The following is a 21,076-nucleotide window of genomic DNA, read 5'->3' as shown; positions in this document are numbered from 1 at the left end:
AGAAGTCCTGACGGGTTCCCCACTGCCTAAAGTGGGGATTCCATAAAATGGCATTTAAGGCCTTCCACACTCTTATCCCGTTCTTACCATCCATATCCTGTTTTACCATCCCCACAACTAATCACCGTACATTATCACTCCAGTTCATTTTTCCACGCTATTCCATCTGCCTGGGATGCCTGTTAAACCCCAGCCATCTTTCACCAGGGTTCAGACCACCAGTCAGAATAAATCTGTTCTTCGTCTCTAGACCTGTGCTATGCACTACCATAGTTCTAGCCACATGTGGCTACTGTGTGCGTGAAAGATGGCGAGTCCAAACAGAGATGTGCTTTAAGTGTAACATGTTCACAAGATGTGACTTAGTACCAAAAACAACTGTCAAGTATCTTTTCTATATTGATTACATGTTGGAATAATGTTTTGGACATAATGGAGTAAAAATGTGTATTTATTTCACTGTTCTTTTTAAGGTATCCAATAGAAAATTAAAAATTACAAATGTGGCTTGCATTATATTTCCACCGGATAGAGCTGCTCTATATTTCTATGAGCCTTCACTTATGCCTTTATGCCTTCATTTATGCAATCAACAAGGCCCCTGACCTCAAGGAGGTTACAATGTGATGGGGGGGTGGTTATATTTCAGCTGTGGTTTGTGAAGATACACGATTCTAGATTAATTTGCTAAATATAGAGCACAAAAAAACGAATGATCAACACTGCTAACAATATCCTTTGTACTTCTCCTCCTGCTCTCAGGTTCTCCCAAAGATGACATCACATGTGGTAAATGAGATTGATAACATATTGCGCAACAAGCCCTACAGCAAGAAGGACTATAGATCATAAGGCAATGCATGAACCACAGAAGCTGCATGGTTAAAATAGCGGCCTGTGCCCAGTACAGAAAGGTGTTACTAACCAGTCTTTTCAATCACTTAGCAGCTTGCTGCTCAACCTCTAGTGTCCCTCCCTGGATTCTCTGAGGTGTCTGCTGTCGCTACCACTGTGCACATCTGAAAACTCACAACCAAGAAAATCCATTCTATTTTCTTATCTTGGACTGGAGTCACCTATTCTTGCATTGCTGTATACACCTCATGCTTATGCAATGGGAAGAATATGGGGGCCGGGGGGTGATGTATTACCTTCAGGCATTTGGTAACTCAAAGAAGGCTGTACAGATATATTTTTTCAAAAGAACAAAATCCACAGATGCAATGTGAGTTGCATAAGAAACAGAGTAGACAGACTAAATTCAGTGAAGGAAAGGAATTCAGAGATTTTTCTTAGGAAATAGATTCTTGTTAAGTAAATAGTTATTAAAAATATATCTCACTGCAAAAACAAAACAAAAAAAACAAAAAAAAAAAAACCCAAAAAAAACCAGTATCTTCACTCAAAAGTCTTGCTTGGAAGAATAAGCAGAAAGAATTTTATATATTTTTTTTTCTATTTTCACATTCATATTAACACGTTTTGTTCCATTTGTTGTTCAACAAAACTACAATTTCTGGGTATTTTGGCTTTATTACCTTTCAAATATTTACTGTTGCTTGGCCCCAAGAATGGCCTTGTACAACTTATCCAGAATGTCTATTAGGATTCTAATGTTATATCCACTTACAAGTAGTGACGGTAAAAGGATGAATACCCCAATCTTTAGTGACATTGCAGCTGATTTATAAAAGAGAGGGCTACACTGCTACGGAAACTTAGCTTTGAAGAAAATGCAATGTATCTGCAATTAGGTGTTCATTTGTTACTACATTTTATTAAAACCTGCTTTATACTGTCAACTGCTTGGAGGCACAATTTCTGCAAGTTTAAATATTTGAGCTTTAAAAATAAACATAATACATGCTCAGTTTTTTAAGTAAACCTGTAAAATACCCAGAAAGGCAAATGTTCATTGTTTAATTAGCGCTGGGATTTTCAACATAATGTTTGGTATTTTTGAAGCGTTGTTAACATGAAAGTCAACCACTGGCTTTGTGAAAAAATGCTATGTCACTATTCAGAATATGCTGGGTAAATTAACTTGCCTAGTGAAAAGCAAAATGTTAAAGAACTTCTGGTTATATAATATTATATGCACTAAACTATATGCATGAAAGTTCTTTGCATGGATTAATGGGGCTTACCCTTGTTGCACTCGAAATCTGAGGTATATCTAGCCCTGCCACTATTGGCTACTTACCCTCATTAATATCTGTAAAAAGAGAGAAAATATGTTTTTTGTTTTTGAAGGGGGTGGTGTGGAGGTGGCCCTTTAACTTTATTTGGATATCTGAGGATGTACAAAATTCTAATTTAATTTTCTGGTCAGCAACTTCCCCATACAGAAATCACTTGAGGTTTACAGAAGAATTGTAGTATCATTTTAAAATGTTATTTTCTGTCATTATTTCTAAATGTGTATTTCATGGTTAAATTCTAAATCTGAAAATGCTAGTGGGAGATATCAAGAAATTTTCTTTTTGATTACTAGTACCTGTATTCTAACAAAGTTTGAATTTTTTGCCCGAATATCAGAATGATGGAAATTGATCATTTTTTCAGTTGTTCATTGTGTATTCAATCCAGTGAACTGCTGTACGTATAGAGGAGCTGAGGTGCCGTCTAATGGGAAATGTGATTTATTTGCTTAGAGTAATAAAAGCCTTTTGTGCATTAAATCTCACAATAGATTTTATCTGATCTTTCATTTTAAGGCTTATGTATATTTCCCATATATGTAAAATATACACATATAAAATATATGTGGCCATAAAATAGGCAATAATCATCTAAATAAAAATTATATTGGCAGCTAAGCTGCACTGAATACTCAACAGAAATAGCAGTGATCAAAAGTCTGAGATTTAAATTGCAATCCAAACATTTTCTATCAATGGAGATTAACTACTGAAGATATCATTTCTCACTGAGTTTTAGAACACTCTGCACTAAGGTTAAGGCTTCATGAATTCACTTTTAAAAACTTGCAAATCAAAACCAAATACAAATATTATGGCTTAGCTGTGGGAACAGCCAGTTTTTTATATGCGAATCTGTCATGGTAAATATACTAGATAATGTATTTCAGTTACGTCCTTAGGAAAATTTCCACGCGCTCTAATTTTCTTTTCTCTTCCGAAAAGAATTCCCTGGCAGAGAATATATCATTCCAAAAGGTAACTTGGGTAGCAGCCATCCCTATATGGAAATCTCAGGCAAACTAGAAACCCTGTGTCTGGCTTCCCACTTTAAGAACTGTCACTTCATCTTCATGAAGAGACTGCCCAAGTCATTAGGCAGATGTCAGAGCTTGAAGGAACCTTAGCTATCTGCAAAGCCATCCCTCTCACAAATGAGCAAAGCAGGCCTGGATAGATGAAAAAAACTTGCCCAAACTCACACACTGCTAGCTGATGGCAGAACCAGGCCTGGAACCCAAGTATTTTGTGTTCTATGTCAGGGCTCCTTTAGGTAGATTTTTTTTTTTTTTTCTTGTAAAAGGCTTTAAAGTTTTATGCAGAAATTGTGAGAATGTTGAAGTTAAAAAACTTAAGTATTAATCCAAACTCAGAAATCAAACAGGGAAAAGTCAGCGAAGAGATATACTGAAAATTCATAAAGGCCAACGAGAAGTTAGTCTCTATCTTCCTGAAAATTTAAACCAAGACCCTCCTAGTCTTCTATTAATTCCTCTGCTTGGGAGTCCCAAGGAAGTGAAAGAGAATCCCTTAGAGCTCTAATAGATACATCTATAAATTGGTTTTCTCCATAAATGACACATACATGTATCCTTCCATCCTGTCTCCACAAGCAGCAGTGACTGGCATGCACACTGAAAACAAAGGAAGAGGGGAGGCAGAAAGGCACAGCAGGTACATACTGGCAGAGGCCTGATGTCTGCCCTTTATTGTAACCGCTCAATGCCTTTCATTGCCTCACATATATCTGATCGGTAACTACAAAGATGTGCATTTATGTGTGAGATATTAAAATAATGGTTACATGTATACCTATGTGACAAACCTGCATGATCAGCACATGTATCCCAGAACTTAAAGTAAAATTAAAAATAAAGCAATTTGAAAAGAAAAATGTTAATGTAATATAATAAAGATTATGTACTTCATCATAGGATTCTTATAAAGAAGTGTAGGGAAAAGACAAATTTCAAAAAGCAAAGTTGTTTAATCATACTTATTAAGCAAGACTTTTCACAAGAATTGAGTATAAATTCAATCTCTGTATTTCAGTGAACTTCAAACCTTGTTTCAAATTATCCTTTCCAAGTTTCAATAATATGCCAAATAAGACTACCAGTAAACTTTTATTGGTTAAGAATATCAATCCAAGATTTTTAGTAAGTTAAAATGGAGGAACTAAAAATAGGTACATGAAAATGTTGTAACATTTTAGTGCTATTTATGAGTATGAGCAAAGGAATTTAATCAGTTTGAATCCCAGTTACAGATGAATCTTTTATTTCACGGGTGCTGGGTATGTGGTCTTTTTACGACAAAAATTCTACAGTATGGTTTCACTATCTAAGTCTGACTGAATGGGTCGCATCTCTGTGTGCCACACAGAACTTTTAGACGATGAGAGCAGTGGGGAAAAGGTTCTGCAATTCCTGACAATGAAGTACTCACACAGTAAATCCTTAACAAAAACTACTGAACTGTGAGTATATGCCTCATAATCTTATGCACAGAAATGTATCTATTAGTACAGAAAGTTGGAAAACATCAAGATTAAAAAGAGTGCTGTAGGAAAAATTCACAACAGGAAACAAATTTTGCTCACTTATTTTCCTACAAATCTTCAGTTTATTAATTCAAGAGAAACTATATTAGGAATATTAGGCTGATACCTCTATTTCACCACCTCATCTAAGCTACACTGTATTGTACCAAGAATGGTGGTGATTTTTTCCCCATCTATACAGGCACTGCCATCTAGTGGCAAGTTTTCACCAGCAATTTTAAAAGATAGTGGCCCAACTCTGGTAACAAATAGTAGACACTGATGGTTTGTCAAATAAGGAAATGCATTTATTTGATACACAAATTCCATGCCACCAGTCAAACTATGGTCTGGCTCTTTTTTTTTTTTTTTTTTTAATCAACAGTAAAGAAAAGTTTTTGGGTTTTTTTTGCTTCTTTTTTGAGATGGAGTCTCACCCTTGTCACCCAGGCTGGAGTGCAGTGCCAGGGTCTCGACTCTCTGCAACCTCCACCTCCCAGGTTAAAGCTTCTCCTGCCTCAGCCTTCTGAGTAGCTGAGATTACAGGCGCCTGCCACCACATCTGGTGTGTACAAAAATTAGCGTACAAAAAATACACTGATTTTTGTATTTTTCGTAGAGATAGGGTTTCACCATGTTGGCCAGGAGTTCAAGAAAAGTTTTTTAAAAATAATAAACCTCCTAAGTGTTACCCTAACTGTACCTTGCAGTGAATGTGACTTTAGTCACTCCACATTATCCAGTGATGGCAGCTAGATAATAATCCACCAAGGAAAAGTAAAGAATTGCAGACTTCTGGAAGCAATGATGAAATATAATTCTCAGTTGCAGAAAATGATCTGGGTCATTATGCAAATGTATTCCTGCCCATTTTTCTTCCAAGTTGTTGGATGGAGCCCAACACATCCAATAGCATGGGAAGTGGAAGTTAAACTCCTGATGGATAATTTTTATAAAATTATAAAGAAAACAACTAATAACACGTATGAAATTCACATTAAATTTAGAAGTGGATACTAAAGATTAGGACTGTATTTCCTTTGGGGTGCTGCTTGTAGGAAATTACTGAATGACAACTGCTGTCACCTGTGATTTCATAGCCTTTTAGCTGATATTGCTAAAGAGCTTCCCAAACTTTTTCAAGTCATGGCACACACAAGAAATATCTGTACATACACTGGTAAAAAAATGCAAGAGATTCCTCTCAGCTGGATCCCCAAGGGCTAAAGAGAGAAATATTTTACTCACAATCAATGGGAATCTGTGAACTAAAGAGTCAAATGTATGAAAGTCCTCATGGAAAAATGCTGACAAGCACTAAAATCACTGTAAATTCCTTGGAAAGTTCTCAGAATTGCAGAAGTTCAGAAAAATTACTTTGGTCTTTTACATGTCAATATTCAGGAAAGAGGTTCTCTCTCTTACTTAACATTCCTCCAGGGTGTGAGACCCTGGTCAAGGAAAACAATGATTCCTATGTCTTAGTAAGTCAAACCAACATGGCAGGGTCAAGCTGACCTCCCTGGCCACTCAGGGCCAAAGCCATACAGCGGAACAGTGTGTTCTTTAACCTCATAGGACAACTCTCATATGCCTGGGCACTATTTTTAGGTTACTACCTTGGCTGCCCTTCTTCTTTAAAAAAAAAAAAACAAAAAAAAAACCAGCAGAACTTTTCCACAAGTTTCTCTTCCTCAAGTTGGAAAACTGGAGAAATCATGTTTTTAATTTTGCGTTATTTCAGATCACAAATTCAAACACTTTTAAACATTAAGCTTCTGTTCAATCCCCTGGGAAGAGGATTCATTCGGATATTTATGGTTCAAAAGAAGCTGCAATATTGTGCTTGGAACACAGAGAACCAGTTATTAACTTCCTACTACTGTTATATAATAAATAATAACAGCTCGGCCCAGGTTACTGTGACCTCTGACAGATCAAGGAAACAAGTTATTTTCTCCTCTTGTGATTATAGCACATTGCAAGACATTTTTTTCCTTTTAATAAACGTCCTGGTACTCTGAGTTTCCCTTTCAATTCATTTAATTTCAACAATCTGTCAAAAACAGCCAATAAACAAATACTGAGTTACATTCTGCTGGGTTTTTTAAAGGCTCTAGACTATGAAAACATCTTGTGTGTCTCCCACCCTGACCACCCTGCGACTTTTCCATATACCACAGGCCACCCATAGACACAAAGCCAGGGGGTGAAGCTGACATGGTCTATTTGGAGCCAGTAGACAGGAGGGCGATGAGTCCTGATGAAGCACTTATGGACAAGATGTAGTTCCTGTAAGAAATTTAATGTTATGGAAAAATGAGTAACTCCAAATTAGTTTTTCGACAAAATAAAGAGCCCATCTCTTTGGAACGTACTGCTTCCTTCCTGACACTTGGTGTAATCATAATGATGTGCAGCCCCATTGTCTGCAAACACAATTTGCAAGACAGACAGAAGACCAAAAAGAAATGGAAAACATTCACAGGAAATGTGTTCCAATTTTTAAAAAACACTTAAGACAGAAACCTAGAACACACGATCGCAAAGAATAATCTGAATTCCATTTAACCTTCATGAAAAGAGCTGATCAAAGAACATGGGGAGAAAAGAGATTTGTTTTCCCTTTCCCCCCTAAGAGCAATGGAAAAATAAGTCTTCCCTGCGAATCAGTGTTTTGCTGCAGTTGGCTTGCAACAGCAAGGAGGTTCTAAAAGTTCAAAGCTACTCCCAGCCTCACAACTGTACAATTTTCAGCAAACCACTCCAGCATTCCCAAAAGGTACACGTTGGAGGGTATCTGGTATTTTATTACATCATAATCACCAATTGTTAAAATCTTGGCTGCACATTCCTGGATAACAACTTTAATAAATTAATAAGAGAAGACTGATTCTTGCCCAAAAGCTCAATTTAACAGCATCTTGAAACACTATTATGATACACTGGAATTAACCTATTTAACTGCATTGGCCATCCACCCAACCCCCTGAGCCCAAAAATAACAGCAGATACAGGGGCTTATTATTTCAGAAGCTATCAAAAATGACAAGTTTGCTTTGGCTCTTTGGAGCTTTTTTTTTAAGTAGGCAAGGACACAGATTCCCATAGACTGCTTTGTAATACTTTATCATAAAGTCATAATTCATAAACTTAAAAGAATCTTAAACCAATAGCTGTTATTTTAAATGTCCAGAAAGTTACCTAAAGTCGGCACTATTTAATGGACTGACTCCCAGAGCAGCTTTTCTTTCCACTTAAAATATCTAGACAAGTCAGAACCAAAACCAACTACTGTTTCTAGACTTCTAAAAAAGATAATCAACCTTGAAAAGGATACACTGTAGGGTTGAAGTTCTTCAATATGAAGAAGGAAGCAACAATGACCACGACCAGGAACAGAGTGTTGTTATAGAAGATGGAAAATGTTGTAGCTTCATAATCAGCAACTTCATTCTTCTTCCACAAGATTCTAGAGACACAGAACCAAGTCAAACAAGCTTATAAATACGATTAAAAAAAAAAAAAAAAAAAAAAACTTTAAGTAGCATATGGCTCTAGTTCATCATAAAACAAGTTTTTCCTTGAGTGTTCTAGGATAAGAATGTAATATTAAATTTAGTCAGAATTCTCCCCTTTCTTACACTGAAAAAAAAAATATTTCCCTCTATGATAGTGAAGAAAACATCATACTGGTTATGTTACCAATTTTCCCAGGCAACTAGGATTATGGAAGAAGGGACTCATTAATGGCAACTAGCATGTTTTCATCAGCAGCTAAGTCAAATGTCTTTCTCTTGGCCCTTACCTAAAACTCAGACTCCATGATTGGCAGCCTGTGGAGGTTCCTTGGCTATGCCTTGGGCTTGAGGCTTTCTACAGCCTACGAATATCAGACTTCAATATCACACCTACAGAAGACAATCCCAATGACAAAAACTACCTGTGGTCTCACAGAAGCAGGCTATTGTTAGCCATCTTCATTAATTCAAACAAAAAAGGCACTTAATCATTAGGAGGACTTTTTAATGTTTGTAAAATTCTTTTACTTTTTATTCTATTTTACTTGATCTGATAGTTTATCTTACTAATTTACTAGTATTTCATCCATGTTTTCTTTTATGCCTTCAAACAGGCAAAAGGAAGTTATAGGATGCCTGTGAATAAGGGAGCCTTTATTCTTGTTGGTTAATTAACTTTGTAAAGCAGTTTTTAAAAGGGTAGGTTGTGACCCATTAGTGGGATGTGAACTCAATCGAGTGGATCGAATGCCCACAGAAATTAATTGAGTGGGCTGAGACCAGCATTTTAAAAAAATGAAACAGGAAAGAATAGACAAACAGCAGCAGCACATCACACAGAGCAGGATAATTATTGTTTTATGAAACATGTGCATGTGTCCACATGTGAGTTTATTTGGTCAAAAGGCAAAATACATATTTTTTACTGTAGGTCATTATCAAAAAGGTTGAAGGCCACTATTGTAGACACTTTGTCTCCTCAAAAGATAAACCTACTCTGGAGTCAGATGACACATCCCATCAACCCTAAGGACAACACTTTAAGTCACTGGTAACTGACACATTTTATTCACCATGTATACTAATCCAAAGACAACAGGTTTGGCTGTAAAGGAGCTAAATGAAGGCTAATAATTAACATCTTAGGCTCATCATAAGAAATCTGTAGTCTCTAACACATGCCATATTACAGACACCATCAACTTAATAACTCTTCCATTTATTGTAAGTTTGGAGGAAGGGAAGGACATTACATTAAGTGCAGTCATCAACTATAAAACACCTTGTAATTTCATAGAAGTTTAAATGTAAGTTGTTAAAAATCATGAGTTGGAGTTCCAGGAAACATCATTCTAACACTGATCAGTGAGACCAGCCTAGTAAGATGCATAGTCTCAACATGGTTTAACACTAGAATGAACACTCAGGACAACTGCCTCCATTTTTAAGACTCTGGCATGAGATCCAGTGAAGGCAGGTTGCTTAAGTAGGTTATCAGCCTGACTTTACTCTAGATGATAAAATTATCTCACTTGCATCACAGTGCTTCTCCCTAACTTCTTTTCTGTCAAGCCCTAAATAAGAGTGATATGATTTCGCTCTGTGTCCCCACCCAAATCTCATCTTGAACTGTAATCCCCACATGTTGAGGGAGGGACCTGGTGGGAGGTGACTGGTTCATGGGTGTGGTTTCCCCCATGCCATTCTCATGACAGTGAGGGAGTTGTCACAAGATCTGATGGTTTAAAAATGGCAGTTTCCCCTGTGCTCACTCGCTCTCCTGCCACCTTGTGTAGAAGGCACTTGCTTCTCCTTTACCTTCTACCATGATTGTAAGTTTTTTGAGGCGTCCCCAGCCACGCAGAACTGTGAGTCAATTAAACCTCTTTTATTTACAAATTACCCAGTCTCAGGTAGTATCTTTATAGCACTGTGAAAATGGACTAATACAAGAACCATTTTCAAAAAAGTTTTAATGAAAGAAGTGGCCCAATCCTTTAGATTTCCCTAGATCCCAATATGACCACATGTTAGTTACATCAGTGTATGAAGCCTGACAGCCTTTAGAACTTTTTCTGAGTCCACTCATATCCTTTTTTTTTTGTTTCTGTTTTAAATTTAGGACCCCCAAATGCCCTCATTGCCAACGGTTCTGCCTAGTAGAAGACATTTTCTTCCTAGTAGGGAACCTGGTTTGGGAGAGCACTTCCCAATATCTTAAGGATGTTTTCAGGAAGAGCTTTCTACAAGAGAAAAGCTGAGACCAAGCAACAGTTACAATCAAATAATGTGAAATGACAGATCACCCATAAATCAAGAAGAAACCACACTCGCACTCTGGAATGAATGTTAATGAATCTCACGTTCTCCTCTGCCTATTTCCATCCTTGGATAAATGAATATTTTGAAGTACTTTTAAGCGGCATGGAGTATATATTCCAAATGAATGTAGACAGAGCTTTGAGAAATACACATCTAAGCAAAGAAATGCTGATAAGCCTTCTCCTTACATCAAATCTCCTGGAATTCTTTCAGAGGGAAACAAACTAGATCTTAATGAGAGGCTCTGGTCCCAGTTATCAAGGGCAATCAATACAGTACAAACTGTATCCAGTATGGCTTTTACAGCCAAATTTCTACCGATGAAAAGAGAAATTGTATAATGTTCTGATACTCTGCACTTATATATATCCATGAAACCTCCACCTCACCCCACTTTGAAATACCTAATCCGGCAAATGGCAAAGGTTTCATTCCCAATTTCAACTGATTCACTAGTAGTCACTACCTGAACACTAAACTGAAAAAGATTCCGAGACATGACCCAGGCTCAAGAACAAGTGCCAGACCAAATCTGTCCAAGACTGCAGTCGGCAGAGGAAACCCATTTACTATCCCTGACATAATTAATCACCGAAAACCTTTAAAACCTGTAACAAATGTTTTGAAATTTAGGTAACTATGCATACCCTAGTTTAAGAAACACCATTGTAATGAAAAATTCAACAAAAGGTTTTTTCTAAAACAGTGATCTAGATTCCCTAACCTTGAACCCTATGCAAAAAATATGCAACTGGAACACTATGCAGCCCGACCTCATTAAAGCTGCTCCATGCAGAAAGGCCTCCATTGTCGTAATACTGTGCCTTCAGTTTTATAAAGGAGCCATAAGACATAATCATTTTAATAATGTTTTGGTACCTTTCCAAAACCACTAGTAGAAGACATTGTTCATTAAGTTACTCAGTGTCCCTTAAATAAGGATCCACTTGAGAAAGTCTTTCCAAGATCCAGTGCCAGGAAAGTTTCTTTTCAGAAGGACTTGCATGCTGCTTCTCGTCAGACAATGAAAGCTATGTGACCTCAGATGCTTCCCCTGACACTTGGAAACCCACAACTAAGTTCAGTGCTCAGTTGCTGTAACTAACTCTAAGGTACTTGCTCATCCACCTTTTCTTCCTTTTAAATGGTTTCTGTTCTTTAAAGTTGTGTTACTTGTTTTATATGCACTTTAAGAAAACCGTATTAAATGCAGAAAATATATTATATACACTAACACTGCAAGTTCACACAAAGTCTTTCTGGAGCAAAGTGAGGTAAAAAATATGTTCCAACAAAGCCCCTTCTTGATACTAAAGCTAAAGATCCATGAGAACAGCGGACTCACAACAATTAAACTAAGTGGCAATTCTTCAGCACAAGTTGACTCAGGGACTTCTGCTACTCAGATGTTAAGATTGCTCAATAAGCCTTCTAAGAGCAGCTGGCAGAAAAAATCGGGACTAGGGGCTAACAAACGTGGCATAGAATTGGGCAAAAGGAGAAAAGTCCAGTTATTTTCTTTTTCCCAACCAATACAGATAACTAATTACTGGATATCCCTCGGGAAGCTCAGGAACAGAAATACCACCACATAGACATGTTAACACATACACCCTTCAGACCCAGAGGGGTTAGGCGATATGTTCAAGGTTGCACACCTATTAACAGGCAAAGCCTGCTCTGTACAAAGCTCTGTTGCCTCCTCAATTCCAGCAGACAGTTACAAGTACAAGCTCTCAAGTCAGACTGCCTGTGTTCTTATCATGGGTCTACCATGTACTAATTCAGGACCTTGGGCAAGTTACCCAAGCTTTCTGTACCTTTGTTGCCTCAGGTATAAAAAGGAGATAAAAATAGTACCTACTTCACAGGGCTCTTTACTGAAATAAATCAACTATTGTATAGCACAGATAAAAGTATCCGGTTGTAATAAAAACTCTAAACATCAGCTATTACTATTTCCATTACTACTACTACTACAATTCCAAAATTTACCTCAGACAATTCCAAAATCCACATTCTTTAAGCAAAAATAAAAAAAAATTTTATTCAAAAAGTATCCCCTTTTATGATGACCATACTTTAAATAGGAGTCAAACCTTTCATCTTTCTCCTTCCGAGACATCTTTCTATTATCAGCTTCAGAAAGTTTTCGAGTCACTTCTTTGGAAACAGCATCCTCCCTCTTCTGTGCTACTCTGGAAGAAAAAAAGAAAAAGTTTCCATATGCTACAGAGGTGAACATCACACTCTCTCAGAAACACTCTGTACTCCTATTTCGTATTGGCAACAGAATGATATTTCACATTTCAAGAAAAGAAGCTGAGCAGAAAGTCCAAGTTTATTACACTGCACTAGCCAAAAGTTCAAGAAATGTCCAAGATGTGGTTAATTTATGAGTGACATGTTTTGATTTCTGCTTAAAACGAAGAATTTTCCAAAGTTTAGGAATTAATGTGGTTAATAAAGTCAAATGCTATTAACACAATTTAGTTAAGAATCATTTTAATTACATTTTGTTTTAATCTGTCATCTAACTGTTCAACAAATAAATTTCATAAGGCATTAGTATATGATGTATTATTTCAATTCCAAGTACATAACAGGAATGAAAACTAGGCTTAAACAAAGAGGAAATAACAGCTGTAATATCTTAAAGTAATTATTCTAACTTTACTCCAAAGGACGATTTAAGCTAGGTGTGATGGACAGAAAGCCCCAGGTCACTCAAGGCAGGAGTTTTCAACCCTTCTTCAACTACAAGGGTGTCTGGGATACAAGTGAAGCACAAATTACAACTGATTTTACCTGTGTCTCCATGTTTAGCTCTCTCACTCAAGAACTGAGTTAGAATTGACATTGTTATTAATAAAAAGAAAACATTTAGTCAGTTTCTAATAATGTATTTTTTAAAAGGTTTACAAAGTTACTTTTTAAACCTCGTTACCCCACACAAATTGGTAACTGGAAAGAGGAAAATATAGTTCTTTAAAAAAACAAACAAAAAAAATCACACAATAAGAGGAAATCAATTCTGAAACCTAAAGAAAAAGGCTGCTAAGGGGGCAGACAGCTGTCTTTTTACGAGACACTTTAGGACACTAAAATGAACTTTTTACTCCAAAGATCCAAATTCCTTTGATTCATTATGTAAAAACTATCTTTTCATATGCTTCTTGCATTTCTGAGACACTCAGCTCCAAAGGCAGATTCTTCTCTCTGAACCTCTTTAGCAGACCAGGCACTAAATATGTTTCTTCATGAGAACAGATGATGAGAACAGGAAAAATAAGAAAAATTTAAAAAAAAAAAATGTGTTTCCTGAACTTGACATCAGACTACTTTTTTTTTTTTTTTTTTCCTACAAAAGACCAACGGAAAAGAAATGGACAGTTTACTGCAGAAACCTTTCTTAGCTTAACATAAAAATATACACACACACCCCAACTATCAAGGTGTTAGGACACAGGAATAAACTACTGCATTTTCAAAACAGTTGGTTATCACTATGTGTCTTTAGGACGAACAGTCAACCGATTATCCACATGACAAATCCTCATGAAGACATTACACCAGATAACTAAGCAATTTCTCTTCTAGGTCTAGAATTTTATCCTCACCTACCAGGGGCATAACAACCACACTGCAGGTTTACTGCAACTTAAGAGGAAGCCCTCCCCTCTGTCTTAGAGCTCTCAGAAAATAAACCTCACTCGGTGCTGAATACTGTAAAACAAAATAGAAGTCACGCTAGTGACCTAGCACTCAGTCAACTGAGATAACCCATAAAATCAATTGTATTTTTTTCCTTTACTCTTTCACATCAGTATGTCAGAACACTTCCAAAATTAAAGATAAAAAAAGACACTACCTGATTTCTTAAAATAAAAACATCTTTGCAAACATCGTTTAAATTATGCCACCTTAAAAAACAAAAACAACTTCTAAGGGCTCTCTTAGTCCCAACCTCTTCAACCCTGCACATAAACATTTATTATGTGCCAGACTGTATGCTTAACATGTCACATGTATGCTCATAATGAATCCTCACCACCCTCTGAGATTCCATTAGCATCCCCAATTTATAGCTGAGGAATCTGAAGTCTACATAGGGAAAACTATGCCCACGGCCATACATTTAAGAGTGGCAGAGCTGGCACTGGAACCCAGACTGTCAACTCTGAAGCCATCGTCTTTCTACAGCCAACATCTACCCACACTCAGTATCTTGTGGGATCTTTGAACCTTAACCATCTTGCAAATCTGTAGGAGTTTCAAAGTCAGTAGCATATTTAATATAAAGCGAAAACTATGACTAAAAAAAAAATCTCTACTCTGAGTCTATTAAGTCAGTAAGTCAGTGAAATTTTACTGAACTAAATGTACCATTAACTGTTTTAAGGGGTATAAAATAAGATATGGCGGGTGTCTTCAAGAAGCCTAAAGTAGAAATGAGAAGGTAAAAAGAACATGACTTTGATTCTAAAGAGATGAATGAAAAATGATATGAAGAACAAGTAAAAAATGTAAGTCTCAAAGGGACTGAGTTCCAAGAGTATTACAAAGAATGGGTCATACAAGATGCCCACTTGCGAGGGCTTCCCGATGCACAAATGGCCACGCCTCACAAGAAACAGTCCCATACAGTGGAGGCCCACATGAGCTGAATCCTGGAATGGCAGTTGGTTGAGGGGCTGCCAAGCAGAAAGATAACAAAGATAACCCAATTTCTCTGCTGGTCCATCAGAACGGCTGCCCCGAAACCTGAGCTCCTTTGTGTCCAGAACAATAGGAAGGAAACTGTGAAGGCCACTTCAGCCGCTGAGGCCATTCTGGGCCATTTCTTAAAATAAATCCCTGTTAACTGAGATCATCTCAACATGTTTCTATTCCTCATTCTCCGAAAGAGTCTAACACAGGGACAACAAAGCAAAGGAATGATCAAAGTCAGGAAGGGTTTCTCTGGAAAAGATTCCTAGGTCTCAAAATAAAACACAGGTAAGAATGGAAAGGAAGTAAGTTAATCCTAAATGGGGGAGGGCACAAGACATGGTCAAAGGATGATGTGAGTGCGAGGCAGAAGAGTTAAAGCCTAATTCTGAAAGATGAGGCCAGACTCATAGGAAGGAAGCAGATGACTTGCATTCCAGAGGTCTAGAATTTGGCTTTAATACATTTTTAAAAAAAGAGGCCATGGCTGGACGTGGCAGCTCACACCTGTAATCCTAGCACTTTGGGAGACCGAGGCAGATGGATCACTTGAGCCCTCAGAAGTTCAAGACAAGCCTGGGCAACATGGTAAAACTCCATCTCTACAAAACATACAAAAATTAGCCAGGCGTGGTAGTAGTGCGTGCCTGTAGTCCCAGCTATTTGGGAGGCTGATGTGAGAGGATCGCTTGATCCCAGGAGGCAGAGGTTGCAGTAAGCCAAGATTGGGCCACTGCACTCCAGCCTGGGCAACAGAGTGAGACTCTTGTCTCAAAAAAAAAAAAAGCCATGATGAGTTATCAGAATGACATGATAAAAATGATGTCACATAAGGAGAAATACATACTCTTCATTCAATAAAACAAGGGAAATACCTGCACTTCATATGGATGCTCTAAGGATTACATAGGGTAATGTGCTTTATATAGTGCATGGCAGGGTGGGCCCTAAACTTGTTTTAAAAGACCAGATGGAGGCTGTTACAGCAATATGAGTATAAACAGTGTCCAAACTAGAGTGAGAACTATGGATGAAAAGATAATGCACATACAAAGTATGTCCACACTTCAAGTCTCAGTGAAATTCCAATTGCCTTTAAGAAATTACTTCCAAAGCAATATGGCACCTAGATGGCCCCATGAAGGAAGGAGGGAAATAATCCTGCTATCCCTACCCAAGTATCACAGTGTACATGAAAGCAACATCAAAGGGCGTCAATTAAACAATAATTTATACCACTTCCAATGAGACAATGAGGACCATGACACTGAGAAATAATAAATGTTACCATCTTTCCTAAGTCTAGATGCTCCTGCATTTTAACCTCTATGAAACTAGAATATTTAATTGCTTATAATTAATGTTTAAATTTACAGTGGAGAGGCTTGTTTTCTTCTCTAAAAGCTGTATTTTACAACATGTGTGATCTTAGAATATGTTAATCCTTTACATTTTATACACTTGTATGAAAACAAATGTAATTAGCATTGAAAATGACAGAGAGTTTAATTTTTAAAAAAAGTAATAAAACAAAAAGACCAGCCTGGTCAACGTGGCCTGTCTCGACAAAAAAATTAGCTGGGCATGGTAGCCTGCACCTGTAGTCCCAGCTACTTGGGAGGCTGAGGTGGGAGGATCGCTTGAGCCTGGGAAGGTTGAGGCTGCAGTGAGCCATGATCATGCCACTGCACTGCAGCCTGGGCAACAGAGCTAGACCTTATCTCAAAAAATAATAATGCAGCACTTTGGGAGGCTGAGACGGGGGAATCACTAGGTCAGGAGATCGAGACCATCCTTGGCTAACATGGTGAAACCCCGTCTCTACTAAAAAATACAAAAACTAGCCGGGCGAGGTGGCGGCTGTAGTCCCAGCTACTCGGGAGGCTAAGGCAGGAGAATGGCGTAAACCCGGGAGGCGGAGCTTGCAGTGAGCTGAGATCCGGCCACTGCACTCCAGCCTGGGCGACACAGCGAAATGCAGTCTCAAAAATAATAATAATAATAATGATAATAATAATAATAATGACAAAAAGATCATTTCTTTAACTTCCAAAAACAATACGTAAGAGCCCAGAACAATGCTCTCCATAAAGAATTACATTTAGCTTTTGAAATGTTAATTTACTTGGTGGGTTTGTTTCTCCGATGAACCTCCTATTAAGGCTTGGGCTTAAGTGTTCTAATTCCACCCTCAAAATCTTCTGTAGCCATGTCAGAATGATCGTCTCCACTTCAGTTAGTTAATAATTCTTCCTAGCATCAATGTTCCTTTCCCCCAAAATATATATATTAATACATAGATATCTCAAATTAATGCTTATTAAAACCAACACACACAAACGATCTGTAAGAAGACATATAAAAATACAACACGTAGTACGTACTTTCACTTGAAAAACATACTTACTTGTGCTTGAGAACAAATTTCACATTCTTGTATGCAAAGGCTACCAAATATGTGCTTACTAGGGTCATCACACTATACAAAACAGCAGACTGAATAAGATCCATATGCCATATTCTCCAGTATAACCCTGAATTAAAATAAAAGGGGCAAAGTACAAAAAGAAACAAAACATTACAACCCCATAACAAAAGCCTGCGAAATTATTTAAAGCTAAGCCTGGTAAAATACCAGGTTATTGGTTATGCAATCAATACAGTATCTGAGGATCTTCAGAAGTGAGATAACCAGTTAACAGTATAGTCTCAAGCCTTCCAGTTCAGAACATTTGAAAAACATCACCTTCCTATTACTAGTTCAGATGAGATTTCTGCTTCTAAAATGAGAACAAACTCTGGCTCAACGTAATCACAAGTCAGACTTCAAATTTCATTCATCAGGGTACTAGCATGCTAAATACAGGCCATTCCAAAATGCCACGTGCAGTCCCAAGCCATAGTTTCCTTGCTGACGTGGCTGTTATCAGAACTCCAAGCAGTGCTGTCAAATGAGTGAGACATAATATGGCTTCACATCACGTTAATTGCACGCTGGGTTGTATAAGGACAAAAGAGAAAAATACATTTGGTTTTAAATGCCCGAACAACAGTGCAGCAAAAGACAAGAGTTCTGGAACCTTGAGCTCTACTAAAAACAACATTGTGCAAGTCTGCACTTTCCCAACCCAGTGAGAATTCTAGAATTGGTACAGTGGGATTATTTAAAAAGTCTAAACAAGGTAGATCCCCAACCCCTGGCACTTCAATTTCTCTCTTTCTGCAAAAACCAGGAAAATTATGCAGTGGTGTAAAGTAGCTCACGTAAAGATGCACTTCTAATTCAGTGGGTTACTTCATGGGTCTCTCACCTAATTAATTTATCCAAAATAAGTAATAACGTAAGTTTAAAATTTCGTAACGGCAAGCAACAGTTGTATGGAAAAGAGCAGCAGGCAGTATGCTTGAGTGTGTTTAAATACAGATTCGGGGCCGCCACCCCAGAACTAGTTAACCACCTTCTCCGGGGGTGAAGCTCGGGAACGTGCGTACTTTTAACAAGTGACCTCCCGGAGTGCTTTAACAGGACAATCCCAGGCGACAACGCCGTGCCCAAAGAAGAGGCTCTGTGCCTCCCCGAGCTCAGGGGAGCTGGAGAGATCGCAGACCCCCGGCCGGCACCCGCGCCTGGCCTGCTCGCTGGGTCCTGCCACGTCCCCGCCCAGCCCGACCCGCCCGCGGCCTCCCAAACCAGCCTCGCTCCCAGCACTCACAGATGGGGATGGCTGACACGATGAACGCGTTCCCGAAGAAGAGCGCGGAGGACTTGGCCGAGAGATTGCGGCTGAAATCCTGCAGGAGCAGGTCCTCCTCGGACTGCTGTTTGGAGCTGCCTTTGGGAGCCATGGCGGAGCAGGAGGCTAGAACTTGGAAGGTAGAGCCGGCCGCCAAGGCGGGCAAAGGCCCCTGACTCCGCCCCTGCGGCCGCCGTATCCGCTAACGACCCGTCAGCGCGGCGCGCGGAGGCGGGACCCGGCTTGGCGGAGAGCAAGCTTCCCCAGGAATGGCCAACCTGGCGCCGCTAGCAAGGATTCCGGGCGTGATTGGGCGAGCGGACCAGACTTCCGGATTCCTGGAAAGCCACGTGACCCGTCCACCTCGAGGAGAGAGAAGGGATTTGTAGTTTAGTGGGTGCTTTATAAAAAAATTGACAAAACTTTATTTATATTCCACTTCAGAGCTGATGACAGAGTCATGAGTTCTCAGTTCTTCAGAATTCCAAAATTAAAAGCTCTTCTGGCCCCACGCCATTAGTGACCTCTGTAGTACCCAGGACTGAGTACATTGAAGGAGAAAGAGGAGAAAGGTATAGCTAACTCATGTAAAATCCCTTCTCCTTTACACATCCTTTATTTCACCAAATACCTTGAAGAATCTTATGACGTGCGCTTCATTACCGCCACTGCAGATGAAGAGCCTGAGGGTGGTAGATCTGCGGTGTGGCTCTCCAAGGTGTGGGCTCTTTTCACTAAACAGTAGGCCACCTCTGTAGGAAGAAAATGGGACTCTTGTTTTTGAGAAACTCATGATCTTACTGATGAAGGTAATATTTAATATATGTCTGATACACTTACAAGTTACTTACTATTTTATTTCAAATAAACGTATAGAGTTTTGTGGCTTCCAAAGCCATGCTAAATAAAACATAATACTAAGAACAGGTTGGCTAGGCAGGACTCCTTCTCTGAAGCTCAGAAAGATTTAAGTATGCCTATTAAAACAGCTGGATTCCATTTTTAACTCAACACATTATCTTTTATTCAAAAAAAAAAAAAAAATCCACCACATCACTCCCAGCAAATGCTGCTTTTCATTACTGAGAACACGCCAGTGCATTAGGCACAACTTCCTCAACCTCCAGCCTCCTTATCAACAGTTTTGTAGATACCTTTCTTCCTCACAGTATTCAAATTGTAATCTACCTCCACAGCTTCCTATTACTAGTCCTAATTGAGCTTTTGTCTTCAATATTTTCCAATCTATTCTCTATACAGGTACCAGAGTGATTTTTCCTGAAATATAAATCCTTCCATTATCTACTGCAAGTATTCCTTAATGCCAGAAGTTTTCATTAATTCACCACAAAATGAAAAAGAAAACAGACCATCTATTGAATTTTTCACAAAATCAAAAGTATTCATTTTTAAATATCTGGGTTTATGTCTTTTTTGATGTTAAAAATGCTCTTTATTACATGGTGGTGATAGAAAAAGAAAGTATTATTTTTCTCTTACAACATACTCCTCCCCCAGTTTTTCCTATCTCAGTTGCATTCTTTTAAACCCATTTGCTCTGGTTAAAATGGTGGGTTTCAACACTAATTATTTTTTTCCTTCTCCATCTGTGACCAATTCATAAATAAAACTTTTTGGATCTGTCTCTATAACTAGATTTTCTTCTGCCTATTTATAAACAAACAAAGGATATAAAAAGAAGATAAAAGATAAAAATCAGAGGCTGGGCACAGTGGCTCATGCCTGTAATTCCAGCACTTTGGGCGACCAAGGTGGATGGATCACAAGGTCAAGAGATCGAGACCATCCTGGCCAACATGGTGAAACCTCGTCTCTACTAAAAATACGAAAATTAGCCTGTCATGGTGGTGCACACCTGTAGTCCCCAGGTACTCAGGAGGCTGAGGCAGGAGAATCACTTGAACCCGGGAGACGGAGGTTGCAGTGAGCCAAGATCGCGCCGCTACACTCCAACTCCAGCCTGGCAACAGAGCAAGACTCCATCAAAAAAAAAACCAAAAAAACAAAAAAACTCAGAAAACTAAA

General features: G+C 38.4%; 2 protein-coding genes across 4 annotated transcripts in view; one reads left to right on the top strand and one right to left on the bottom strand.

Moving 5' to 3' along the window:
* Window positions 1-6,382, top strand: part of KCNAB1 (potassium voltage-gated channel subfamily A member regulatory beta subunit 1) — a 416,330-nt gene extending 409,948 nt beyond the window's left edge. For all 3 annotated transcript variants that reach the window (XM_003894919.4, XM_003894918.5, XM_003894916.4), the window contains exon 14: window positions 763-6,382. In XM_003894919.4, the coding sequence (XP_003894968.1) occupies window positions 763-852 (90 nt within the window). In that variant the 3' untranslated portion in view covers window positions 853-6,382. The remainder of the gene's footprint in view (window positions 1-762) is intronic.
* Window positions 4,169-19,231, bottom strand: SSR3 (signal sequence receptor subunit 3). Its single transcript, XM_003894920.5, has 5 exons — window positions 19,010-19,231; window positions 17,704-17,830; window positions 12,686-12,784; window positions 8,084-8,215; window positions 4,169-7,035 (listed from the first exon to the last, which is right to left on the bottom strand). Exons 1-5 carry the CDS (start codon window positions 19,140-19,142, stop codon window positions 6,969-6,971), a joined length of 558 nt encoding a protein of 185 aa, XP_003894969.1. The 5' UTR covers window positions 19,143-19,231; the 3' UTR covers window positions 4,169-6,968.
* Between the last annotated feature and the right edge of the window lie 1,845 nt (window positions 19,232-21,076).

Source organism: Papio anubis, chromosome 2 (assembly GCF_008728515.1).
Source record: "Papio anubis isolate 15944 chromosome 2, Panubis1.0, whole genome shotgun sequence".
NCBI lineage: Eukaryota > Metazoa > Chordata > Mammalia > Primates > Cercopithecidae > Papio > Papio anubis.
The sequence above is the reverse complement of the archived record's forward strand: the minus strand, read 5'-3'. Positions and strand labels throughout refer to the sequence as shown.

Bases quoted from the DNA above. Each gene is read 5' to 3' on its own strand.
- SSR3 (XM_003894920.5), bottom strand. From the start codon at position 19,142: ATGGCTCCCAAAGGCAGCTCCAAACAGCAGTCCGAGGAGGACCTGCTC. The intron at 12,785-17,703 runs GTAAGTATGTTT...TTTTTCTTCCAG, and splicing joins AAATTTGTTCTCAAGCACAA to AGTAGCACAGAAGAGGGAGG. The intron at 7,036-8,083 runs GTATCCTTTTCA...AATTTCTTACAG, and splicing joins AAGAACTTCAACCCTACAGT to GAACTACATCTTGTCCATAA.